Source organism: Odocoileus virginianus, unplaced genomic scaffold (assembly GCF_023699985.2).
Source record: "Odocoileus virginianus isolate 20LAN1187 ecotype Illinois unplaced genomic scaffold, Ovbor_1.2 Unplaced_Contig_3, whole genome shotgun sequence".
Taxonomy (NCBI): Eukaryota; Metazoa; Chordata; class Mammalia; order Artiodactyla; family Cervidae; genus Odocoileus; species Odocoileus virginianus.
The window spans coordinates 1,865,545-1,892,493 of NW_027224320.1; the positions used below are offsets into that span (position 1 = coordinate 1,865,545).

The 26,949-nt window shown below is 64.1% G+C and overlaps 1 protein-coding gene across 9 annotated transcripts in view; it reads right to left on the reverse strand.

The window, feature by feature from the left end:
* The window catches only part of IQSEC1 (IQ motif and Sec7 domain ArfGEF 1), a 277,893-nt gene that overhangs the window by 28,581 nt on the left and 222,363 nt on the right, over window positions 1-26,949 (reverse strand). For 7 of the 9 annotated variants that reach the window (XM_070463465.1, XM_070463464.1, XM_070463468.1 and 4 more), the window contains one exon: window positions 1,740-2,034. In XM_070463465.1, coding sequence (XP_070319566.1) covers window positions 1,740-2,034 — 295 coding nt within the window. Of the gene's footprint in view, window positions 1-1,739; window positions 2,035-24,422; window positions 24,674-26,949 lie in introns of those variants that run through there. The other 2 variants (XM_020872511.2, XM_020872514.2) reach the window with 2 other exon arrangements.

The following is a 26,949-nucleotide window of genomic DNA, read 5'->3' on the forward strand; positions in this document are numbered from 1 at the left end:
TGTAGGCCAGAGCTGCCCTGAGCCTCCCTTCTGGGTCAGAGCTGACCCAAGGCCCCGTCTGGATGCTGACTGGAGGCGCAGGGAGGGAACCCAAGCCGTCTGCGCTCGCCTAACGGGTGTCACCCGCCCCGGACCCTGTGTCCAGCCTGCAGACGGGCCCCAGAAGCTGCCCGTTGTGCAGAGGGCAGAGGCTCTGAGTCGAGGCAGGACAAGGAGCCCCGAGGCTGGGCCTCCCACGCAGGGGAGCCACCACCTTGGGCACTCAGGCCCCCTCACTGACGGGGAACCACAGGAGACGTGGCGGCCAGGGGCCAGTGGCCACTGCAAGGCCGTGCGCTGGGCTCCTGCCACTAACACTGGCTCTGTGCGCTCCAGGCTCTAAGCCCTCACAGAACCAGGCACCTTGCTTCCACCTGGAAATCCCCGTGTCACCCTGCACCCCCGTTTCTATTTTCCCTGCGACTGCCAGGAGGCTCGGCAGGGAGCTGCACGCTTGGTGGCCCTCAGCGTCACCCCTGGCCCAACCTCATCCTGGCCGCCCTTTCCCGCAAGCTCACCCACCTCTGGCTTTTGCACCTGCTGTCAGCTTCTCTTGGAAGGCCTCGGCCTTGGTTACCCAGCTCCAAGGGGCCTTGGCAAGGTTCCCCCCATCCCAGCCAAGCCGCCTCCTCTCACAGGCACCCAGCCTCCCTCCCCTTCCTTCTTTCTTGGGGTTCGTATCATCCCTGGTCTGCAATCAACCTGTGTTGTCACAGCTAACCTGTCTCCTGGACCACAGCGTCTGCCCGAGGGCTGTGGCCACATCCCAGCCCCCAGTGACCCCCCCCAGCGACCAGCATGGGGTCTGGCATTCAGCTGGCACTGGGCTAACGTGCGAGGGAAAAAACGAACAGCTGTGGTCACGCTAAGGCCACGAGAGGCTTATTATTACCTCCACTAGCCTCCGTTTAACCTTTCTCTCTTCTATTTTAATGGCCTTGCTATAGACGTCTGTTGCTATAAACTGTCCTGATCCACTTTGGATCTGGGTGCAGCTGAAAAACGGAACAGAGGCTCCTGTTGTGGACCTGACCACAGGGCCAAACGCCACAAGGCTGGAAAGCCAGGAGGCCAAGCGGGCAGGCCAGGCACGCCCTTCGCTGTGCACACAGATGCCGACCCCGTGGGGGGTCTGGGCCAAGACCCTGGGGAGGAGGCGCAGCCTGTAAGGAGACAGTGTCCCCCCAGAACATGGAACTGCAAACCAAGGGGTGGGATGAGTGGCCTGGCCTTCCTGCTGTTCAGAGGACATGCTGCTTCTGTTGTGAACTGTCCTCCCCCTCCCCCAAGGGCCCCTCCTGCAGACCTCCAAATGTCCAGGCCTCTCCCGGACCCCTGGAATGTCACTGGCCACCACTGTGTGCAACCTGTGCGCTGGGGGAGTCAGGTCCTGACGCCCAGCAACGGCACGGGGCGGGGTGGGGTGGGGGGAGCAGGAAGTGGGCAGAGGTCAAGGTCAGACAGAACACCCCACGTCTGCCCGTTCCCTCCGGGAGTCGGGAGGAGACCGCGAGGGCAGGGGGATAAGGCCGAGGCCTCAATGGTGGGGAATAGTCCCGGCCTGGCGCCCAGCCTTGAAGGTCCGGGCGGAGCCCCGCCCCGCCCCGCTCTCGCCCCGCCCCGCCCCGCCCAGCTCGCCCCGCCCCGCCCCGCCCTCGCCCCGCCCCGCTCGCCCCGCCCCCTCCCGGCCCGCGGCTCACCTGCTTGTCCTGAAGGTCTGAGGAGAGCTCATAGCTCTCGGAGAGGGACCGCGAGCGCTTGATGGCCTCCTCCTCGGCCTGCTTGCGCAGGATGGACGTCGAGTGCTGCAGCCGGGGCCTCCGCGCTCGCTGCTGCTGCCCGGGCGGCCCCGTGTACAGCCCATAGGCGCCGCCCGGCGCGTGCTCGTAGGGCTCCGGGCTCAGGCCCGAGCCGGGCACCAAGGGCCCCTGGTGGTAGGCGGAGGGGCTGTCCAGCGACGTGCCGGTCTCGCTGCCGGGGGCCTCACCCTCAACGCTGCGGAGAGAGCATAGGCCGGAGGTGAGGGGGAGACCGCAGCCCTGGGCCCCGCAGGCAGGCGACCCGCCCACAGCCCGCCCTCCCCTGGGTGGACCCCCGGGCCCACGGCCACCCGCTGCTCCGCGCCTTCCTAAGGCTCCCCTCCCCTCGTGGAGGCCCTGCTTTTGCTGGACAGCGCCGCCCCCCCACCTCCCAACAGCCGACACCACGCCCTGACGGACCTGCTCCCCTTCCGCGGACCCCCACGATGGGCCCCCACGGAGCAGGCTGTGCCCGGGGACGCTCACTGACGGCTCGCGGGCCCCACCCCCTTGCTCCCGCGCTCCCACTGCCAGGATTAAGTCCTCTGTTTGCTTTCTGACCAACAATGAACAGAGTGACTTCCCGCTGCATGCCTGCGCCGGCAGGCGCTGTGCGCAGCGTCTGTCATGGGCTGAGCTTGTTCCTCCGCACCAACATCTGCAAGCTCCAAGCCCTAACCGCTCAGAGCGTGTATCTGGAGATAGGCTTTGAGGACAGTGATGGACGTAAAACGAGGTCACGGGGGCCTGATCCAAGACTAGGGCACACACACACAGGGCCGCCCTGCCCCCAGCTCTCAGCATCGTGCTCGTGAACCACGGGGAAGAAAGTGCTGAAGCCGCCTGCCCTGTCTGTGCTGCTGGTGACCACTGGCCTGGAGGCGGACACGGAGCGTCTTCTCGAACTCTTAAAGCCAGTCCGCGAGGACAGATTCCTCACTCTGTCTCTGGGAGAGCAGACTGACACCCACGCGGTGCTGGCTCTGCCCAAGGTCACGCAGGTAGAGTGTGCGTGAGTCGGGATTAGAGGCCAGGACGGGGGGCTCCCCCACCCCACTGACCTGGTCCCTGGGCCTGTGTGCACCCCTCAACTTTCCAAGTGCCCGATGAGGGCACAGAGTGGGGGTGGTTACTCACCCCACACTCACCGAGGTTCCGGGGCCTTCTGGCAGCCTCTCCAGCGATGCTGGCTACTCCCGGCCCGCAGGGCATCCTAGGATCCCTGGGGCCAGCCTGGTGGTCCCTCGGGAAGGGCACAGAGCCCCACGGGCTGTGGGTGGTCCTTCCTCCAGGGTCTCTTCACCACAATGCAGTCAGCAGCCTGTGCCCGGCCCACCCACCCAGCTCTGCCCCGCGTGGTCCCAGGCCCTAGGTGGGGCCCTGCTGCCCAGCGTGGAAGGTGAGGCCATTGGCTGCCTCCCGGGGGAGGGGCCAGCGCGGCCCAGCCACAGGCACCTGTGCCCGGGGCGCCTCTCCCGCCTGCTACCAAGCCGGCACGTGCTGTCCGGCCATCTAAGAATAGCGCCAGCCTTCCGCTCTGGCCCGCGGGGACGTTCGGTGGGTTTCCTACGGCAAAGCCTGCAGCCTAGCAGTGGAGGGTGATGAGGGTCATCTCCCGGGGAAGAGCCTTGGGTGCCAGCCCCGATGTGGCCGTGAGTTAGGGGCTCTTGCTCGCCCAAGGCCACAGGCCCAGCACCCCTGCTGCCCAGCAGCCACGGGCAGCAGCTTCCTCGGGGCCTCGTGGGCCCGTGTGGGGTGGGGGCCGGGGGCGCCCCGAGACAGCCCTGGATGGATGGCGGGAGGGGCGGGGGCAGAAGCCTGGGGGGCCCCAGGTGATGGGTCCCCTGAGCGCACGTGGCTGATGGCAGACTCCACCTGCCCCCCTCCCGGAGACCCCAGGACCACTCCCCATGCGCCCCCACTGGACACCCTTCCATCAGGGCTGCTCTGTCTCCCCAGAAGAGGGACGCGGCAAACGCAACCCTGTCCTTGCAGCGAAGCAGCCAGGACTCAGCCTGCCAGGACCTTAAACGGTCCCTGAGCCCCGAGGCTGCAGAAGCCACAGCGGCGGTGGGCAGGGGCGTTGCAGGGCCGGGCGGGAAGACCCCGACCTCACGCCCGCTCCTGCGGGGGAGGGGGCTGGGACACCCCCTGACAAAGAAGGGGAAGGGACTCAGCCCCTTCCCCAGCCTGCACTCACTCTGTCTCGGAAAAGTCTGCATGGGTGGGAGGGCTTTCCTCCTGCCCCCTGTGGCCTGTTTGGGGCAGAGGGCGCTGAGGAGGGAGGGGCAGGCGGCCGCCCCTGGACCCTGCGCAGGGCACGGGCCTCCTGTGCAGCTGGGCTCACGGGCGCGCATGCACGTGGTGTCCCTGCTGGACGAGGCTGGAGCCCTCGCTCCAGATCCGATCTGCCGCGGATGCACGGGGCCTTTGTGGGGCTGAGCCAGCCCAGGGTTCCTGCTCGGTCCGTGACCCACCTCCTGACCGTCTCAGGCCAGCAGGTTCCAGAGATGCTCCGGGGAGAGGGCCAGGCCTCCGTCAGGGCCAAATGGATGCGTGGCAGGCACCTGTGAGCCCGACCTCCCAGACACACCCACCCACCTGCCTCTCAGCACCTCCGGGCCACCAGGGCGGGTCCCCGGACTCTCACCCAGCCCCTCTGCCTCTCCTCCTCCCACAGCAGCCAGACCAATCCCAACAAAGGAGGGGGCACGCCAAGTGAGTGTGGAGACACCGCCCTCCAGGCCTGACCTCGCCACGGCCCCCCTCCCCTCGCTCACGCTGTTCCAGCCTCACTGGGGTCCAGCCCACAGGGATGGTCCGCTCTTCTCAAAATGGCAGCACTCCCCTGCCTCGGGGCCTTTGCACTGGCTGTTCCCGTGTCTTACATCTCAGCCCGCTCCACGCCTTCACCTCCTTGGGGTCTTTGCTCAATGCCACCTTCCAAGGAGGCCCCCACCACTCCCTCCCCACGGCATTCCTCACCCCTCTGCTTTCGCAGCGGCGACAGGTTGTGTGACGGTACACGTTCCCTGGGTTTCCCGTGCCACCTGCCGCCCACATCGGTGCCCAGGCTCCGTGGGCGCACAGGGCACTTGGCTGCTTCGCTGGGTACACTCCCCGAGTGCCAACATGCACATCAGATCAACAGGGCCCGGAGTGGGGCTTCTGACATGCGCCACACTCAGTGAGGCCCGCCACACCCAGAGCGGGGCTTCCGACGTGCGCCACCCCCAGTGAGGCCCGCCAGACCCAGAGTGGGGCTTCTGACGTGCGCCACCCCCAATGCACAGCCCGCCTGCCCCACACCTAACCCGCAATGGCCCCCGTCACCTTGCGGAGGCCGAGCCAGCGTCCTGAGCCGAGTCACCAGCCAGTCCCTCCCCTACGTCCACTCCGTGGCACCCATGCCCTCTATTCGCCCCCAAGTCCTGCCAACTCTACGTGAACAGTGGCCACTTGAGTTGTGTGACGTGGCAGCCTCTGCATGCCCCAAAAATCGAAACCTCAAACCGTCCTGATAAGAAATGGCCAGGCCACACTACTGCGACCAGCACAACACACCGTCCTCCAGTGAACAACTGGATAGAAGCAAGCAGAGCATGCACCATCCTGAGCCAGGGAACATCGCTCCTTCCTGGTCCTGAAGAGAAGCGACACGCTAGACCCCAAGAGGGTCTCCCTAATCTGAGCCAGAGCCCTGGTGAGCACAAAGACGCGTTTACGGGGGGAAACCCGGGTGCTGACAAGCACGCTGGCCTCAATTTTTCAGGACACCAGCTAGACCTGGTCATCAAACTGCAACCCTGCAGATGCTGGAGCTGAATCCATGGAGGCGATGACTCAGGCCCCTCTGTCCTGGCCAGCCCTCAGCGCTGGATGCCCAGGGCGGCCTGCCCCAGGGACACAGGCCGCTGGCCCAGCCCCCAGCAGCCCCGAACACCTCTTCCTCACCACGGTGCTTGCCCAGTGTGGGCTCCACCTCCCGCCACCCAGGAACCCCCTCTCTCGGGGAAGCTTCTGTCTGTTGGCCAGGATTGGACACTCCAGGGTCAGCCCTCAGCTGCACACGGGGATTCGAGATCACGCGCAGACCCCGGGCCACGCGCAGATCGAGGGATGGGCGGGCCCTGTGCACACTGCTGCCGTTCGCCAACCATTCAGAGTTCCCTGGGCGTTCCGTGAGAGTCAGGGGTATGGCCAGCACTCTGGGCAGATGCTCCTGATCCGGCCTCCCTTTCCCAGAGATTCTCACAAAAGGAAGCAAGGCCAGTACGCAGAGGCGCGTGCAAGGAATTCCACTGCTGTGTTATATCTGATTGTAAAATCTTGGAAGTAATCTACATGCCTGTCAACAAGAGGCTGATTTACATAAATTACACATCAATATAATGGAAAAAACGTTAAGAGGGGGGAAGATCTGGCCTGATGGAAGTTCTTGTGAAAAAGAGTGGGGGGGCCTTTCCGGCTGATGCAAGTTTAACACAGGCTGCGAAGCCATTCAGTGATGCGGAGTGAGAAGCCGGAACAGCCCCGGCCCTGCCATCCACCACAGGTTTTGGCTCACAGGGAAAGACCGTCCGGAGCTCCAGGTGGGTTCCGAAGGCTGGGGCGCTCGCCCCCACCTTCTCCCTCGAGCCTGGGCAGTCAGCACTGATCTGTCCCTGACTCGCTCCTGCAGGCCTGCGAGCACCGCCTCCTGCAGGACCACGACGGACGGCGGCTGGGGGCTTGTGCCAACACCAACGGCAACACGAGGCCGCCTCCCACCGAGGGCTGGAGCGCGCAGCCAGAGACATCTGAGGCCGGCGGCCAAGCCTCTGTCGGGCTTACGGGCAGAGGACAGGGCGGACGGCTCCGGGGACGGAACTGAGACCCGCGTTGCCTGGCTCGAGAAAGGATGCTCTCGCGTGGCTGAACTGCCTGTCCCTGGAGGTGTGGAAGCCGCAGCAGGGCAGACACCTGTCAGAGGTGGGCAGAAGGACCCCTGCCACTGACGGAGTGACGTCTGTACAGTCAGTACACGGAGACAGCCTTCCAAAAGCCCTCGGCTCGTGGAAAGCGCTTTCTAAGTGCAGTCTCCAGTTCTTCTCTGACCGAGAGGGCCCTGACTGCAGGTCCCAGCAGTGAGAGGTGGGAGGGGGAGGGGGGCCAATCCCCAGGCCAGGGTCACCCGCCCTGACTGCTGGATGGGCCTCCTTCTGCGGACACCACCCATGGCCGGAGCTGTAAATGCTCCTTGAAGGGCTGACGGGCAGGGGGGCGGTCCCCGGAAGGGGCCCGGCTCCAAGGCTGAGATGCCACATCCCCACTCCAGCTGGTGAGTGAGTCAGGCAGGGGGCCCGAGGCCACGTGGACGTCTAATTATGGCCTGTGAGGTCATGGATGACTTTCCCTAAGAAAAACGCCAGTCTGAGTAGGCTGTGGGCAGAAGCAGGGACCCGCTGCTCACCCCTAGCACTGATGTGGCCGATGACAGAAATAACAACGTTTACAGAGTCAGGGCTGTTTAGTCCCCGCGACCGCTGACACACCTCACGGGCACAGAGAGGTTGGCCCACCCCGAGGACACGCAGCTCACAAGTGAGATCAGAGCTCACACCCCCTGGGCTTGAACAGCTCGCTCACACACACACACACACACACACACACACACCTCTCCCTGTAAACCCTCGGGGTGTGTGGGTGCCGAGCTGGGCGATTCACCTACATGGCCTGTAACGGAACCGCCACCCCTGGGACCAGGGCGCGCTGGGCCACTGTCCCTTCCGCAGACGAGGAGCGTGGGGTGCTGAAGCTGAGTCGCCGGGTCTCAGGTGCAGGGGTCCAGGGCCCGGCGTCCTGGGGTCGTGTGTGGTCATGACATAAGCCAGCCTGGGGTGCGTGGCACCAGCAGTGGTCACATCATCTGGAAACGCCACTGTCTTCTGAGAGGGCCAGCCCCACGCGGAGGGAGAGCCACCTGCAGGCCTGCCTGTGGTCAGACGTCCACGCCAGAGCCGCCTCCAGACTCCTGGCAGAGTGCCCAGGCCCAAGCAACACAGCCTCCCAGACACACGTGCTCCCTCACGCCTCTGCCACGCTCTGTTCAGGGTTTCTGATTCAGAAAGGGAGGTTCAAGCCAGAGTCAACAGCAGGCTTTACAAACTCTCCCTTCCCATTCCCCACCGGGGCTCCTGAGGCTCTGTGGTCACATTAGCAGAGGTCTATCGCCCAGGACGGGGAGGGGATGGGTCGGGCTGTGCGCTAGGTTCTGGGTGACAGACGCAGACAGACCAGGGCGGGGTCTGAAGGGGAGGGGAGAGTGGGGAGGGACTGGTGTCCATGTCCCCCATCGAGGGGCCACAGGAGCAGAGATGGGGTGAAGGTAGCATGACTTCAGGAGGCATAGCGTCAGCAGCTCAGCGCCTGGTGGGGTGGGGGCTGCCTCGGGGAGTGCAGGCATTCCCGCGGGGTCTGGAAAACCATTCTTCAGGGACCGAGCTGGCTTGTGGTGGGTCATGACCCACATACAGTCACCCAGAGTGCCACAACGCAAGCTAAGTCTGCATATATAAATCCCTGCCGTGAGCCCATGGAGAAGGCCTGGCTCCCCCGCCCTCTGCTGATGGGAGAAGGGAGACTCGGGGTTCAGGGTGCGCCCACAGTTGCAGAGCTAAGACCACAGACAGGATTCAAGTGCAGGTCACCCTCCCAGGCTTTCAAGTCTGTGAGATGTGCCTGGACCTGGAGGCAGCCGGCCTCCCCGAGGGCTGGCCTGGCCCCGAGCATCGGCAGACAAGGACACAGGGGGCTGGATCTGAAGGGAGAGATGAGTGCGTGAAGGGACACAGAGCTGGTGTGCCAGCAAGGAGGGGCGGAGCGGCCTTCCTCGGGGACCCGGGAGGCTACTCCTGCGCCGGTCATCCACACCCGCCTCCAGGGAGGCCCAAAGCATCACAGCCGGGACTGCAGCTGCTAAGTGGTCCTTAGGATGGACACCTGGCTAGCCACAGAAGGGACTGATGGGCCCCAGGGGACACTGAGGCTTGACCCTCCCGGGGTGAGGAGCTGGGGACCTCCCGTTCTCAGGGAGATGCTGGGCACCTCCCCTGGTGGGCAGGTCAGGTAGAAGGACGTCAGGCTGGGTGGACACTGAGGCAGCGAGGGCCTCTGGTGAGTGCTCAGGGCCTCCAGGCACTGCTGAGGGACTGGGGGAGGCTGGAGCCGCAGCCGTCCAAACAGCCACCTGAACACCCAACATGATTTCTGCTCGGGCAGCGAGGAGTGCTGTCTTCAAGCCGAGGGAGGGGCCGAGCCTTCTGGACAGTCAAGGCTGCCCTAAGGGCTGGGTGGGGGTTGGGAGGGTCTGGCTTTCACCCAGGTCCCCAGTCGGCTTTAATGGGGATACACATTGATCAGAGAGGAGCCGAATGAACCCGTGTCCAGCCCTGGGCACGCCCTCTCTGCTGCCCGGTGGACCCCTGGAATGCGGGCCCCCACCCCCGCCAGCCGCCCCGTCTTGGCTGACAGCGACTCTGTCCTTCCAGCTGCTCCAGTCAATAACCTGATGGCTGCTCCTGGCAACCGTCTTGCTCACACTCCGCGCATGACCCGTCAGCAGAGCAGGCTCTGCCACCCTCGAGAGAGTCAGCATCGGACCACTCGGCCTGCCCCCAGTACCCCCACCTCGCCGCATCAGGACCAGCCTGGCCCATGCAGCCCCCGCCTCGTCGCTGGGTTCCAGCCACAGCCTCCCGACCGGCTCCTCCGGCCCCTCCCACCACACCCCCGCCTCCCCCATTCAGCAGCTGGGACCCGTCGAGACCCAGCTTGGACCGGGTCCCTTGTCGGCTGCCCCTCCTGGGGCTCAGAGCCAAGTCCTCCCAGTGACCTGGAAGGCTCTGCAGGACAGCCCCTCGCACCCTAATGTGCTCCCACCACAGGGCCTTTGCACGTGCTTCCGCTCTGCTGGGGTGTTCCCAGACAGCCACCGTGCTCGCCCCTCACCTCCTCCAGCTCTCGGCTCCAAGGCCGCCTGAGTCTCAGGGAGCCCCAGCCCCCCACCACCCTGCCGGCTGCACCTCTGGAGCGCCACGCCGACATCTGCGGGAACGTTGGTGCCGCAAGGTCTGGGAGCCCAGACACAGCAGCGTCTGGCACCCGCAGGCATGCACGCTCCCAGCCGCTGGAGCCGTGTTAGAAGGGCCCAGGCTCCCGAGGGCTGTGCTGTCTGCCACACGGACCCCAGGTCTGTGCAGCGGGACCCAGGCTGGGCGGGCAGGGACTTACGGGAGACAGTCTCGGCCCTGGGTCAGGGGATGGTGGGGTTTCGGAGCCACAGAGATTGGAACCTACCCAAAGTTACAATCTCTGTGCAGAAAACCCACGCAAACACGACTGAGGACTGTCTAGAAACAGGGCTTTTAAAGGCAAGCCAGAAGCCTTTCTACCTCCCCACCATAACGTTCAGGCTCCGGAAGGACAAGGACCCTCTGGCTGGGCACTGCCAGCCCTCCCTCGGGGTGTCCAGCAGGCAGACTCGGGGTACCTGCAGAGGGTCTTGGACACGTGGCCCCCAACCCGGGCTGGTCCCCAGACTCTCCCGGGAGATTTGGCAGCAGATTCCTGCCTGTGTCAGGAGATCCCTGGAATTCAAAGGGTCAGCCCGCACTTTGGCCCCAGAAACTGGACTTCTAAAGGAATCCTGGCCAGTCGTGACCTGTGGGCCGCCTGGAATCCCAGTGACCCGGCCAGCCCCCTCCCTGCCCGCCACCCCCCAGTCCCGCCCCTGGACGCCCACCCCCGAGTCCTGCCCATGTGGCTCCGGTGGGTCTACACAGAGCGGTGGTCACCGTCGTCCTCTTCTTTCTTACATTAGAACTAGCTACCAAGAATGTTCATTCATCCCAATTTCTGGCTTCTCTTTGATAAAATGAGTGGAGAACATATTCCTGGGTGGCATCCATCACTGAGCTGAGTGGTGGCCGCCAGCCCTGGGTGGACACCCATCTGCCTGTCCTGCTTCACCGATGCTGAGAGCGCAGAGCCTCAGCCACAGTCCAAGACCAAGACCCCCGGAGGCGTGCCGCCTCCCGGCCTGAGCCCGGTTTCACACCAGCGAATGGTCCTCACCACCTCAGGGCTGTGCACACAGTGAGTGCTCGGCCTCCAAACGAGGGCCCGGCCAGGGTCCTGCTGCAACAGCCCATGACCTGCAAGAAACGTCACCACTACGGAAGCCGGGCACCGCAACCCAGACCCAGGACGGCCAAGAGTGATAAACAAAGTGTTTAAAGAGGAGAGTGATTGAAGAGTGCGCCAGCTCTGCCCTCTCTAGAGATTTTCTCAGGACCCGGAAAGTCTTATTCACCAAACCACAGACGCGGGCGGCGGGCTGCACAGGGACCACGATGTAGACATGAAACCCAGGAGCCCGCAGGAAGACCTGACCTCCCCAGGAGCCCCCTGACAGCCCCTCTCCCTGGGATGGCCACTCCGGTCCGTGAACGTCCACTGAAGCCAGCTCTGTGACACAGCCAGGTTGGGGCTGGAGACACGGGGGACGCTACATCGACAGCATCAGGAGCAGTAACGGAGACACGATGGGCACTGCAGGCTGGCGAGCAGAGCCAGGCCCCAGCGCCCGAGGTGGGAAGCTCCCTGGAAGGCAGGCGCCCGCTGTCTGGACCCAGGAGGGACCCCGGGCCGTGACAGAGGGCTTTTCTCAGCCCAGGATCCCCGTTTCTCGAGGCTGAGCAGCGGAGGCGGGGCCCAGCGTGGGCACAGGGCCAATGGTCCATGCCTGGGGCTGCAGGAACCCGAGGGTTGCGGACCCCACAAGGCTCGACAGGGAGGGGCCGCTGGACCCCTGCGCTGGGGCAAGGCTGGGGAAGGGCCCCGGGTGCACCTGGGGTGGTGGTCGGGGAGGACGGCAGTGGTGTTCTGGAAAGGCACCTCCATCCTTCCTTGCAGCGACCCTCAGTGACCCTTGGTGACAAGAGGCCTGCGCTGGCTGTGACGGGGGAAGGGGAAAGCGGCTGGGCCGCGGGCCAGTGACAGGCCGGAGCAGGGAGATGCCCATGCCTGTCCTCGGGTCCGAGAAGACACCCTGGGGGGCTGGGGGGGCAGAGGCCACTGCGTAGCTGGGAAGGCCAAGAATGGAGGGTGCTGGTGGGAGGACGCTGCTTGGTGAGGTCGGGGGAGGAGGAGGGCGGGGCTGACGAGAGGGGGCGGGGCTGGAAGGAGGGGGGGGGCTGAGGGCGGGGAGGAGGGCGTGATTGAGGGCGGGGGAGGAGGAGGGCGGGGCTGGAAGGAGGGGCGGGGCCGACGGGAGGGGCGGGGCTGGAAGGAGGGTGTGATTGAGGGCGGGGGCGGGGAGGAGGGGCGTGGCTGGGAGGAGGGCGGGGCTGAGGGTGGGGGGGTGGGGGGAAACGGAAGGCACCCCCCCCCCAACTTGCCGGCTGTCTGGCCACTGCCTTCCCTGCCACGTGGGCACAGCTCCCTGGCCTGACTGCCCCATCCCCTCTGGGGCAAGGACTGCGGCCTTGATCCCCGCTGCCCCGAGGCCTGTCCTGCTGGGGACGAGGTCCAGCCCCACTCTGCCTCCTGGGCTGTGGCACCAGCGCTAATTATGGGCGCAGAGGCCTCCAGGAGCGGCTTGCGTACGTGTATAAAAATCCAGGACTCGGAACAATGGACTCCTCTGAGCGGGAGGCTATTTTTAGAGCTCTGCTCCCTGCACCAGCATCCAGCATCTCCCTGTTGGTCAGCTGCTGCTGGCGAGACGGGCCGCGAGCCCACTGGGAGAAGTGCACTGTTGGGATGCCGGCACTGTGGGGCGTGGGGGGCTGCCCTGGGTCCCAGGGGCCCGTAGGGCATTCACCATCCCACGGAGTCCCAATGTGAGCCGGTGAGAGTCTGCGTGGGGGGTCCTGCCCCCTGCTCGAGCCTCAGCTTTGCCATCGCGGGGCATAGATCAGGGGACTGGGCGCCAGGGTGAGGAGCCCTGCAGACGGCCGGGAACCCCTCCAGGGGGCCGGGGCCGCGCCCTTCCTCAGACAGGCCTGTTCTCTCCAGCGCATGGCCAGAGGGAAGGAACACGCGTCCGCTGGGCTGCCAGGCCCTCGCCCTGGCCTGCCAGCCTGTTTCCAAGTCACCCTTCCGGCCCCCGGGTAGGAGGCAGGTCCAGCGTCTCTGGCACGGGCCTTGCTCCGAACATAAAGAAGGTCTGTCTGCCCGCCTGCTGGAGCCAGGCCGGACCTCCCTGCAGCTCCGCATTGAGTCACTCCCATCAAAATAGCCCGGACGGCCGGAGGGTCAGAGGTCATCCCCAAGACGCTGTAGTTGGGTCCAGCGCGGCGGGGCCCAGGGTTAAGAGCATAGCCAGCATGGGGCGTGAGGGTCACCCTGGCAGGAGGGGCGGGGAAGAGGATCCTGCGGCCACCACACAGTCTCCCCGCGCCTCCACCGCTGCCTCCGGCTCTGCACTGTGGGCTGGGAGCCTGAAGGCCTGTTCTGCCACATCCCCGCCTCAGAGAGCTGGCTCCAGTGTTGGGGGGAAGGTGCACACCCCCTGCTCAGGCCCCCGGGGCTGGGGCCAGGGCTCGGGGAGCTCAGAGAGCCCTGGCTGCACGAGTGAATGGCGATGCTACAGGAGCGCTGTTGCCTGTGACTGGGCGCTCGATGGACCCATCCATCTGCTCAGCACACGCCGAGACGCGAAGGATGAGGCCCACGGGCCGGTGGGGTCCAGAGCTGGGCCTGGGACACCCCCACCCTCCCTCCCTGGGCAGGGCCTGGGACCCCGAACACCCGCCCTCTAGGATCCTTGGGCAGGCCCCCCTCTCCACCACCCCCGCCCGCCCCTGGCATGGCACCCAGGCCACCTCGCCCTGGCCTGCAGCCAGGCTCACTCCCTCCCTGCTCACCCTGCACAGGGCCCGGTGGGCAGACAGGTACCCCTGGGTCCCAGTCGGCAGGTGCGGCCAGCATGGGGTCTGCTGCGCTCACCTCCTGCCGCCCCAGACAGCTATCTCTGGGTCCCAGCCGGCAGGCGTGGCCAGCACGGGGCCTGCTGCGCTCGCCTCCTGCTGCCCCAAATGGCTGTGGGCCTGGCACGTTTCTTGGAGGGACAGATGCGTGTTCTGCACACAGAACACTGCTCTCCAGGCCTCGAGTCACAAAGTCGCCGCGGGGACACCCTGGCGTGGCTCCTGTGGGTCCCCCTCTGCCTGGCCCTGGGAGGCCTGCGGGCCGGCACTAAGGGGGGCCCGACGGGAGGTGGGAGCCGACTCCCTCCACGGGCAGGCGGCAAACATGCGCGTTCAGGCGGGCCAGATGCCAGCTGGCGGGGGAGCCCCGGGGCTCTGGGTGGGGGCTGGCGCACACAGCCGGCCGTCAAGCCTGGCCTGCTGGCGCAGTGCTACGCACACGGCGTCACCATCAGTCCCGGGGGGCCCCGCTCGGCCTGGGGCTCTCACCCCACACGCTGGGGGGCCAGGCCTGCATCCCGGGAGAGCCGGGCCTCTGACGCCAGCCCTGCAGCCAAGCGCAGAGACGGGCTGTGAGAAAGCCCTTTATCCTCGCCGGCACCATCTGGGCCGGGACAGAGACGAGGGTGGGGCCCAGCCATCTGGGACCCTGGCGTCAGCCCCGGAGGCCTGGCGCCCACCCGGCGTCTCCTCATGGGCCGATGAGAACGCAGAGCTCTCGGGGGGCCGGGGGGCCCCACGAGGGGGCTCACGGGGTCTCAGCACAGAGCTCCAGACGGGCCCCGAGGGTCAGGCCCCGTGGGTGCATGTCCCTTCATGGAGTCAGCCGCGCCCACAGGGGCTCTGTTCTTCGCTGGTCACAGTCCCCACCGCTCCCTGCGGCCCGACCACACCCACGGGCTCCGGGCCTCACACCACCGTCCTGCTGGCCGTGTCTGCTCCACAGGCTTGCCGAGGACGAGCACGCATGACCGACTCAGAGAGAAGTCAGATCTGCAGCCCCGGGACCAGCCGTCCTCAGGGAGCCTGACTTAGAACACCAAGTCCCCGGGGGCAGGGCCCTGGAATTCCCACGGCTTCACGCACGGCCCTGCCTTCCGTTCTGCGGCCCCCTCCGACAGTTGGATTTTTGAGGGTCCCCCCGAGGTGGCGCCATCACACGGATGATGACCATGATCCCGTGGTCGTCGTGGCCACCGAGCTTCCACTCACCAGACGTCCTCCTTCCTCCGTTTCACGTGGAGAGTGGTGGTTTAGTTACTCAGTCGTGTCCGACTCTTTGTGACTCCACGGACTGCAGCCTGCCAGGCTCCTCTGTCCATGGGATTCTCCAGGCAAGAGTACTAGAGTGGGTTGCCATTCCCTTCTCCAGGGGATCTTCCTGATCCAGGGATTGAACCCGGGTCTCCTGCGTTGCAGGCAGATTCTTTACCGACTGAGCTATGAGGCAAGTCCTAAAAAGTGTCCATCCGAACCCGACGCCCAGCTGACACCCTGGGGTGCGCCCACCCAGGACAGCGCCCTTCACCCTCTGTGTGGGGAACGCTGCTCTGCAGCTCAGGAAGTGCCCGCAGGGAGCTTGGGGCCCGGGCTCAGGGGGGAGGCCGGACAGGGTCGAACTCCAGCTGCCCCACTGCTGGGCTGAGTGACCCCGGGCAGGTGGCCTCCCCGCTCTGGGCGTCCACGGCCTCCTTGAAGCAATGGACATCGGTCCCGCCACCACCCAGCAGGCGCGTGGGGACCCAGTGAGGACCCGCTGTGCCAACTGCAAGCACCCAGGTGAGCGCGGGGCGCTGTTTCAGCTCTGCACATGGGACAAGAGGGCTCAGCGGACAGCCTGTGAGGTTCTCTCGAGGCCAGAAAGAGACGGGGACACGTGGAGTCCAGGCCAGGACCAGCCTCGGCATGCGTGGGGAGCCAGGACCCCTGGTGTTATGCACAGAGCTCCATCCTCTCAGCCCGCCCTCGGCTCACCTGAGCGCTGGGACCGCTGCTCCCCTTGCCGTGTCTCAAGTGCAGACGGCACGGCCCCTCCCCGTCCGTGTGTCTCACCGGCCACTGCTTCCCGCCCGCCGCCCTCTGCCAAGACTCTCGCCCCCACTGCCAAGCCAGGGCAGCCCTTGTTGGTTCTGACTGTTTGCCTCAGGAGGACTCGGGCTTCCGACACCAGGGCACACTTGGAAAGATTTTTCTGAACACACACACATATACACGCACGGCCAAAAGTCTTCCCGGCTGAGCCAAATTAAATACAGAGGCCTCTAGTTATTTCCATACGCGCAAAAGGGACTTAAAGAAAGCAGCTCTCTGTGGCAGGCTCCAGCAGACAGGGCCGGGCCGGGCCCCAGGGACGCCCGACGGGGCAGGGAGGAGGCACCGGCTGGGGAGACGGGCTTCGGGAGAGCAGGCGGGCGGAGAGGAGGCCCCGTCACACAGGCCTCCCGCCAGCGGCCCACCCTGTCGGCCGGGACTGGGCGCGGGGCCTGGGACGCTGTCGGGCCAGCACTGCCGTCCCACCCAGACGGGGCCCCCAAGCTGCCTGACCAGCCCCCCACCCACAAAGCCCCGTAAACCCGCAAATCCTCCAGGTCCTTGCCGACTTAAAATCTTTGTCACGGTTGTGGGGGGGCCGGCGCCCACCCCCCCACAGGGCCCTGTCCCCCACGTGCTGTGGCCTCTGGAGGTGTCCACGGCCCTCCCGGGATGCTGGGTGCCCACAGCGGAGGGGGCATCGCCCGCAAGAGGCCTCGGGACCCCGCTGACCCCGGGAGGCGCACGTCTGTCCCCCTGGAGGGCAGTCTTGGGATCTCAGCACAGGTGAGCATGACGCTCGGGGTTCCCGTACACCTGCCTCCCGTCCAACACCCCCGGGGCGGGACAGTGCGGACACCCAGCGCTTGCGCTCAGAGCTGGAGGCAACACCCTCCCGAGGCAGGGGCCCTCTCACCTGCCCATTTACTTGATGGAGAAACTGAGGCACTGAGGGGATGTAACTGACCAAGCACTGGCCGCCGGCCCCGGTCACGGCGCTTGACGCCCCCACCTCCACTGTCTCTTCCTGGGGGGGCGCCTGCCTTGTCTGACCCTGACCCCTCCCGCCTGCCTCTCAGGACCTGAATCTGCGGTGTGGCCGACGGGCTCCCCTCCTCCACATGCGGCCCCCGCGGCGAGGGCCTGGGGGCTCAGGATGCTGCCCCTGGACCTTCTACGCCAGCCCAGAACCCTGCCGGTCTGGCGCCTGGCAGGCAGGGGCTGCGGGCCCTGGGGCAGGCGGCTGGGCCCCTCTGTGCCTCCGCTTCTCAGCCATGAGACAGGGGTGCCGTGCAGTTCACAAGGCCGCAGTGAGGCCAATGGCAACTCCCAGAGGCCCTCGCAAGCCTCTGCTCAGAGACAGGTGTCCGAGCACGGGACCCACGGCCTGAGGAGCGGAGCGGGGCGCTGGCCGGGCGGCTCTCTGGCTGGATTTGGTCAGGCGTCCGGTGTGTGCCCAGCCCTGTGCTGGATGCGGGGGCAGGGGCAAGAACACATCTTAAGAGCCAGAGCCCCCCGCTGCACACCAGGCCGAGACACTGCTGGGAAGGGGGCCATGTACACACACGTGTGGGGTCCAGGCTGAGCCCCGCCTCTGGGGTGGGCAGTGTGGGGAGGGGGACAGACCCAGGCGCCAGGGCCAGAGCTGCAGGAGGGACAGACAGAAGGGACCGAGGCCGCCCAGGCAGGGCCCCGGGGGAGCCCTGTCTCCCACGCCAGACAGAGCGTGCTTGGAGGCCGGGGGTCAGGCCATCCAGGGACGGGGCGGGAGGAGGGGCCCGCGTGTCTGGGGGCAGACGGGGGTGCGGGAGAGCGAGGGGCAGCAGCCAGGGCCCCGCGGGGACGGGGAGCCTGATGGGAGGGCCTGCTCTGCCCCATGGGGTGGGCGTCACTCGGGCCCCAGGGCGGGGACGCCGGCTGGGGTTCTGGGTCCCCAGCTGACCACAGGACAGGCCCTCAAGTTAATATCCACACGGCATCTGGGATCTGCCTAACCCAGGGGCGAAGAAGGAAAAGCGCCCGTGGGGGCCATCACGCCCTTCGCGGATGCTTGGGGCGTTTCCATGGCCAAGAGTTTCAAACAGTGCTAGGAATCTGCTGTCCACATCAAGGCCTGTCATCTAACTTCCTGGGCCACTTGGCCATTTTTACTGAGTGAGGGGGAACAAAAGTGACAAACCCAGCATGTTTAATTTATGACTCGGAGAAAGCTGAGGGCCAGAGGACACAGGGAGCCTGGGTCTGCACGGCTGAGCCTGCCCGGGCGGGCGCACAGTGCAGGAAAAGGCACTTCCCGGTCACTTCCTCCCCCCTCGCCGCCCGCCCGGCTGGGACAGTCCCGGGCCTGACCGGGGTCTACATGGGGAAGCAAGACCAGGGAGCAGGTGGCCTTCCCTGATCGCAGGCTACCAGCCCGGCACCGCCCAGCACCCCCACTCCCACGGCCCCGGGGATCCAGAGGACACTTCTCACCCCCAGGTGACCTCGTGGCGTGGCAAACACGCTCTTGAGACACAAGGCTACTGGCCAGAGCTCTGAGGGCGCCGCGTCCGCTCTGCAAAGTGGGCCCTTTACATTCCCGTGCGGCGGCTGAGAGAGCCTGCCGCGGCGTCCGAGTCCTGGGTGGCGGGTCCACTCCTCGCCCACTCCCTGCTTCCTGCGTCTCCCCCCTCCCCACTGCGGAGAGCTCAAGCCCCACCTCCCCCAACCACGTCAGGGAGGGAGGAAGATATACACTAACCAGAAGACCAGATGTATGCAGCGCAAAGCCTGACTACGTGATTTTCATTCTTCTCACCTCAGTCTCCTCATCTGTAAAATGGGACTTCTACCAGCCACCTCACAAGGCTCTTAGAGGGTCAGAGAGGCCAGGTGTGTGCAAGGTTCAAAGGCCGCCCAAACGTCAGACACGGTCCTTTTTATCCTGTAGCCAGTTTCAAGCGTGGCTTAAACCTCTGTCAATTCCAGACCCACCAGAGCCAGGTGAGGGTCCCCTTCCTGCCCGCAAGTCCTGGGCACCGGCGGGGGTGTGCCCAGTCTTGAGGGGCCACCTTGCCATCCCGTGCCAACGTCACCCTAGCTCTGCTGAGGCCCTGGACACAGCACGGTCTAGCCTGCGTGGGAGTTGCGACCCTCAGCTGCAATGGGGCGAGCATGCACGCCAGAGCCCACGACTGGATGCCTCCTCTCACCCAGGCTGCCCTCGGAGCCCCCCGGTCAACGCCACCACGCACCACGAGCCGCCAAAAGGGGGGGCGACCCACTCCCGGCTGGGAACAGCGTCCTGGAGCCCCCGGCCCTGCAAAGACCTGGAGGCGATGGTCCACCACGTGTTTCCACGGTGTTGAAGCACTCCATGCAGACTAGCTCATCTAAGGACCGCCTCCCGTCACTCACCTTTTACAAATGGGGAAACTGAGGCACGGCAAGGCTAAGGAACATGCCCGCGATCAGAGAGTCTACAGCATCCGCCTCCTAGCTGCCGGCCCCAAGTCCCTCCCTCAACAAACAACGCCCGGGTCCTGCAGCTCTTCACTCACATAGGGGGACGCCCAGGCCAAGAAAGGGGATGTGATGCGATGCCCGATGCCTGGGCTCCCAGGGAGGCACCCTTCTCTGAGAAAGTCAGGGTGAAGAATGGCCCTGACTGCGGCCGTAGCTCACACTTACTGCGCTCTTACTGTGATACAGTAAGGCACTGTTTTCAAGGTTTCCCTCGGATAGATGCATCCAGTTCTCACACCACCAAGCCTCCCAGACAGAGACAGGGACGGGCCCCGGGAGGAAGTGCTCACGTCGGCAAGCAGACAGACACCCACGCTGCCCGGACCACGGGCCGTTCCTGGGAACCCGAACCAGGAGGCTCCCCGCTGGCGCTTGTTCAGCCTGCAGCTTTCTTACTGGCCACTGTCTCCTCCCACAGGATGGAAGCCAGCAGCCCACACGCACGTGTGTCCCCCAGTGATGTCAAAGCCGGTGGCCCTGGGCTTCCTCACCACCTGGAGGCCGGCTGTGTTTCCACAGACCCCTCGGCACTTCAGGGGACATTCGGCCTTTGTCCCCGAGACCCCATGCCACAGCAAGACTGGCCTGGGGCAAGCGTGCTACCCACAGAGAGCAGCCGGTCGTGGGGGCAGGGGGCCTCGTCCAGCTGGCATCCTGCTGGAGTGTCTGGGAAGCAGCTCTGGGGTCTGCGGTGTCTGGCAAGACACCAGGAGGATGGACGGAGTTTGTTACCTGCCTGCCAGTGGCTGGCATGTTCGGGAACGCCTTGGGAATCCCCACAGCAGGGGCCACTACAGAACAGACTCCTGTTCGGTGCTGCGGGGAACACAGGAAAGGCATCGGCCATGTGACTTGTTCTGCTGACGACGACTGAGTCCCGGAGGAGGCACGGCCTGGCTGTGAGGAGCGCAGACCTTGGAGTCAGGCAGGCGGCGGCCACGTCTCAGCTGCTGGACTCACTAGCTGGTGACCGGGGCAAGTCACGTAGCCCTCCCCACACTGAGAAAGGGGCACAGAAGATGCCCTTTCTCAAAAACTGCTTCGAGAACTAAGTCCCTCACTGAGTTCACCCAACGGCAACTGTTGCTGTCGTTTTTACTATTATTATAACAACCTTTGAACAAAGAGGAAAAAACAAGGCATCATAGCTTCCCCATCTATACACGGAGGGAGGGGACCCTGGCTGTGGCTCACACCTGGGCCTGAACTTCACAATGAACGATCTCCATGTCAGGAAGCTGCAAACCAAGGAAGTAAGATGGGAAGAACAGTCCTTTTCTATCAAGGAGCAGAGAAGCTCCAGCCAAGTACGAAAAAGGCATTAAAAGCTAGTAGAGGCATCACTTCATGGCAAACAGAAGGGGGAAAGTAGAAGCAGTGACAGATTTTATTTTCTTGGGCTCCAAAATCACTGCAGACGGTGACTGCAGCCATGAAATTAAAAGACACTTGCTCCTTGGAAGGAAAGCTATGACAAACCTAGACAGTGTATTAAAAAGCAGAGACATCACTTTGCCCACAAAGGTCCATATAGTCAAAGCTATGGTTTTTCCAGTAGTCATGTATGGATGTGAGAGTTGGACCATAAAGAAGGATGAGCACCAAAGAATTGATACTTTCAAACTGCGGTGCTGGAAAAGACTCTCTAGAGTCCCTTGGACTGCAACAAGATCAAACCGGTCAATCCTAAAGGAAATCAATGCTGAATATTCATTGGAAAGACTGATGCTGAAGCTCCAATAGGTCAGCCACCTGATGAGAAGAGCCTACTCAATGGAAAAGACCCTGATGCTGGGAAAGATTGAAAGCAGGAGGAGAAGGGGGCGACAGAGGATGAGATGGTTAGACAGCATCACTGACTCAATGGACGTGAATTTGAGCAAACTCCGGGAGGTAGTGAAGGACAAGGAAGCCTGGTGTGCTGCGGTCCACGAGGTTGCAAAGAGTCAGACATGACTGAGCGACTGACAGCAACAACAGAAAGAGTACCTAGGTGGTTCTGCCCCCCGTGCAGACTCCAGAAACCAGCCTTCACCCCAGACACCAGCAGGAAACCAAGCAGAGGGGAGCACGTGGCGACGGGGCGGAGGGCTGCTACCAGGCCAAGCTGCACAAGCCCCACAAGGTATCCGCGGCCCCATTTCACGGGTGAGAAAATCAAGGCTCAGGCAGGGGAGGCGACACGCCTGAAGCAGGTGGCTAGGAAGAGTCAGGTTCCGTGCAACCGGGAGGCCCGGGCGCTGGGCCACACGGCTTCACACTAGTCATCTGTTCCCCTATGCCGAGCCTGGGGCCTGGCAGAGGCAGGTCTCGGTAACGGTTTGGTGGGTGAATAAAGGAACACAGGAAATGCAACGTGGCCGCCCCTGAGGCTGCACACGTCTCTCCAGAGAACAAGCCTCCAGAGAACGCTCCCTCGGGGCCTGGGAGCGTGTGCGTCCACCGGTGCCTTGTGCGTGGAGGACGGCCATGCCCAGCACGTGGCTGATGCCATGCACAAGCTCTGGCCCCGGGCTTGGGGGGCACACACTCAACTCAGGTGCAGCCACTGCAGCCGGAAGGCACCACGCCACTCCCCCCCCATGACCACCGCCACCTTCCCCTTACGCAGTGGGAATAGCCAGACACTCTAAGGCCAGACCAATGAATTCTTCAAGAGCCGTAACGACCTTTAAACTCGTTACGCTTTGCTTTTGAGGACCAATGACCAATCCCACTCAACAGCCTCTGCACAGACACACACACACACACAGTCCAGGGGACCCAGGCTGCCTCCAAGTCCGTGACCCTGTGTGGTTGCCCTGCCTCTGGGCTTATCACTAGGCGGATTTTCCACACGTCATCACAATGCAGAGGAAATTCACAAAAGAGGAAGGAAGAAAACCCACCGGGTCCCGGGTGGTGGGAAGAGCCGAGCGCTGACCCCGTTGACTGTGCGTCTGACGCAAGCCAGCCCAGCGAGGGCTCCCAGACCCACTGGGAGGGCCTTGGGCCCCTCCGTGAAGCAGCGGCACCGTCTCCTGTCACGGCTGGGGAAACTGAGGCTCACGGGGTATGAAAACTTGCGCGACCTCACAGAGCTGAGCTGGGTTTGCCATCAAGTCTGTCTGCCTCCCTGAGAGCCCCTCTTTCCTGATGCCCTGAGCTGCCCTGGACTCACGAGCTCGCCAGGCAAAGCGCGATCCCACGTTCCACAGAGCCCAGCCAGGTAACACTTGCTCACGCGTACACCCGGAGCCCCAGGGCCCAGTCCAAACTCCTCGAGAAAGACCCACTTGTGCAGCCCTCACACCGTTCGACTGTGCAGCGGCAGTCCCGTCCGTGCTTCTGAACCGGAGCTGTGTAAATATTAGCACAACCAGCTCAGAGTCCGACTTCCCTGAGCGAAGGCCCGAGGACAGTGGCGGGGTGGGCAGGGACCCTGTGCAGGCCGCCAGCAGAACACGTGGGTTTTACTCTGGGCTTGCCCTGGAAGACTCTGGTCAGGACCCCGGCCCCCCCGCCTCACTGTGTCGATGCAGAAAGGGAGGGCGGGCGAGGCTTAGACCACGGAGCGCCCAGGGCAGGTTCCCCGAGTGCTGCTGGCCGGGGGCGGGGGTGTGTGCGGCCATTCCAGGGCGGGTGGTCTTGGACCTGTTACACACTGGGGGTGTCCCGAGGCCTCTGGAGCCTGCTGGGTCCCCTCTGGGCCACTGGGAAGGATTCTGGGTCGGGGACAAGCTGGCTAAGCCTCCCCAGGCCAGGGCAGAGCTGACCCTCTCCCACCCTCCCCCCAGGCACTCAGCAGCAAATGGGCCCCACCTGCACGGAGGCCCGAGGAGCAGCTGCTCGTCACCAGCTCTAACCGCAAACGGGCCCCAGCGGGCCTCCCTGCAGCTGGAAGATTCAGACCGGGCTGTGGGGAGGGCCTGCCGGTGAGAAGGGACGCAGGACTGGGAAACATGCAGAAGAGGTGGCATGGACATCCCAGCAGGAAGGGTGAGACTGAACAAGTCTTCACGGACAGGCAGACCCCTCAGGACAATGGCTCTGAGCTGCGCTCATGGCTGTGTCCACTGGCCTGTGGTCCCACAAGGAGAGGAATGCACGCAAGTGCGGGGCAGACAGCTGTGTGCGGCAGCGGCACGTGTAGGATGTGGATATCACGGACCCCCTCCACCCCCTTTTCGGACTGCTGCCACTGACTCCAGACAGCTGGCCCTGCAGCTGCAGCCGGCCTGGCCTCCGCCCCAGACGCAAGGAGTGATGGGCCCTTGGGAGCCGCACCCCCCACAACCCCACGTGGAGCCTCCAGCCCCGGGACTGGCGGTGGGGGCACACGCGGGGGGCGGAAGGGGACATATGTGCATTCTCAGTGCAACTGCCAGACAGGAGCTGCAGAATTTCTGAACTCAGAGATCAGACGGCTGCAGGTGGGTCCCCCCTCCCAGGAGGCCTGACACAAGCCAGGACCGTTTGTCAACAAATCCCCTCTGCCCCCCAGCCCTGCTCCTCGAGGGGCCTGCAGACAGCTCAGGGGCAGCTGTGCTGGCGGGCAGTGCAAGGAAATCAATATTCCCAGCACACACACACACTCTCCCCCTCTCTCCGTAAACACAGGCCCGCAGATGCTCAGCCAGCCACCCACCCACAGGCCCCGGGAGCAGATCAGGGATGGTCTCTGGGACTCACACTCATCCCCTCTGACTCCATCCCTGACCACACCAGACACACGTCGATAGACAGCCCCAACCCCGGGGCTCAGTCAGGGCCACGCAGAACCCCACCTCCGGGCTCCAGCCCACCCAGCGCACGCCCAGGTGCCCCAGCGCACCTGCGCAGCCCCGTGCGCTCTCCCCCCGGGGTCCGCCCGACACAGGCCCCGGTCCGGCTGCAACAGGCCTGCAGCCAGGCAAGGGAGAGACGCCCGCTGGCCGCGCTCCCCCCGCCAGCACCGGACATCCACTCCCAGCGGTCCCCCACGGCACTCGCCCGCGCGGGCTCCCGTCCGACAGTCATGGGGGCGCAGGAGCTCACCCCGCCCCGCGTTCCCGGGGGCCCCGCATGCTCGCTCACACCCTCCCGGCCCGGTCCTCACCCGCTGTCAAGCTCCAGCTCCAGCAGGGACTGCGTCCGCTCCGAGTTGCAGTGCAGGCACCACATGGCGGCCGCGGCAGGAGCTGGCGGGGCCGGGCGCGCGGGACCCGGGCCGACACCCGACCGCCCGCGCCCGGCCTGCCAGCCACGCGACCAGCTCGGGTCGCCCGGCCCAGCGCCCGCAGGTCCCCGGTGCTCCCGGCCCTAGGTCTGAGCCCCAGGCCGGCAGAGCCCGCCCCGCCGCCGCCCGCCAGGCGCAGCGCTAGGCCGGGCCGGAGGAATGTGGCCGGGGCGCGGGAGGGGCCGCGGGGGGCGGGTCGGGGGCGGGGCCGTGGGGGAGGGGAGGGCGGGGCCGCGTTCAGGGGGCGGGACCCTCTCTCGGGGGGCGGGGCCGAGGAGACGGGCCGAGGGGCGGGACCCGCTCTCAGGGGGCGGGGCCGAAGGGCGGGGCGAGGCCAAATGGGGCGTGGAGTGGGCGGGGCCTGCGCAGGGGCGGGATTCGCCCGCGGCAGCATCCCCCACCCTAGCCATAAGCCCTCCCCTGGGAAGACTGCTCACGGGCTCCAAGACGGAGCCCCCTAGCAGACATATGTCCCTCCCGAGCGTGTGAGCACAACAGATACAAAATCCCAAAACCAGCCAACTGGAGCCTACTCTGCCAGCGGCGCCAAGCCCTGCCAATCCTGACTCTGGCCTCGGTTTATAAAACGGGGCTCACGCTTTCCCGAATGGTGTGGCTCTGGGCTCTAACGCCCCTGCCCCAGAGACAGGGGAGGGCCCCCCGCCCCCCCGCCCCGAGTCTGAGGACACCCTTTCGGGGGCTTTCTGGTCAGGATCTGATGGAAGCAGCTTCTTTCTCCCTAAGCCCTCAAGACCCTCTGCCCTCCCCCCACCCATAGAACAAGGTCCAGACCCCCAGGCAAGCTTAAAGTGATACTAACTAGCAGTTTAGAGGTTTTTACTGATATTTGGTCCTCAGTACAACACTGTGATGCAGTTACTACCGGTCCCACTTGCCAAAAGGGAAAACTGGGGATCAGTTTAATTGGGTTAATGAAGAGGCTTTCCTTCCCCCTCGTGGCTCTCGATGAGCAGTCGTGGCATGTTCTCAGTTGGCACACTTAGGCACCATGGGCGCCTTGGAGGCAGGCACAGTGCGTGCCACCCGCACTTTCGGAATGCTCAGATGTAGTTGGGAGACTCCTCAAGCAGACAGACAGGATCAGAACCCACCTTTCCCAGGCCGCCCCACCCTCAGGTCCATCTCCTGGAGGGCCAGGCAGCTGGCAGGTCTGCAGGGGGCGGAAGCTGTGGGAAGCCACGCATGCAGGGGCTTCTTCACGTGCCCTTTCGGATCTTTCATTTGCAGGGGGGCCAATGAGGAGCGTTATCCCCAGATGGGGACCTGGGGTGGGTGGGGAACAGTGAAGCAGGAGGACTGGGCTGGCTCAGCCTGCATCTCGGCAGGGGGCAGGCCCCAGGGCCAGTTCAGTGCCCGGGCTCCCGGGCAAGGGGCTGGGCAGCGATGCACAGCCCGTCTCCCCACCCGTCCTCTTCACTTCTGATGTTTCTTCTGATTCATTAAGAATAAATGAAGACAGAATGGGAGAAACTGTTTTCAAATTATGCATCTAATAAGGTCTAGTATGTGAAAAAGCTGGCTTGAAACTCAACATTCAAAAAACTAAGATCATGGCATCCAATCCCATCACTTCATGGCAAATAGAAGGGGGAAAAGTGGAAGCAGTGACAGATTTTATTTTCTTGGGCTCCAAAATCACTGCAGACTGTGACTGCAGCCATGAAATTAAAAGACACTTGCTCCTTGGAAGAAAAGCTATGACAAACCTAGACAGCATATTAAAAAGCAGAGACATCACTTTGCTGACAAAGGTCCATATAGTCAAAGCTATGGTTTTTCCAGTAGTCATGTATAGATGTGAGAGTTGGACCATAAAGAAGGCTGAGTGCTGAAGAATTGATGCTTTCAAACTGTAGTGCTGGAGAAGACTCTTGAGAGTCCCTTGGACAGCAAGATCAAACCAGTTAATCCTAAAGGAAATCAACCCTGAATATTCACTGGAAGGAGCTGATGCTGAAGCTGAAGCTTCAATACTTTGGCCACCTGATGCAAAGAGCTGACTCACTGGAAAGGACCCTGATGCTGGGAAAGATTGAGGGCAGAAGGAGAAGAGGGCGGCAGAGGATGAGATGGTTGGATGGCGTCACCGACTCAATGGACAATGAATTCATTTGTTCAGTGAATTTGAGCAAACTCTGGGAGAGATAGTGGAGGACAGAGGAGCCTGGCAGACTGCAGTCCACGGGGTCACAAAGAGTTGGACACGACTTAGTGACTGAACAACAACAACAACAATCCATATTAGATAAAGGATGCTTACAACTCAACAGTAAAATGGCAAATAACCCAATTAAAAAAATGGGCAAAGGGGACTTCCCTGGTGGTGCAGTGGATAAGAATCCGCCTGCCAATACAGGAGACACAGGTTCAGTCCCTGGTCAGGGAA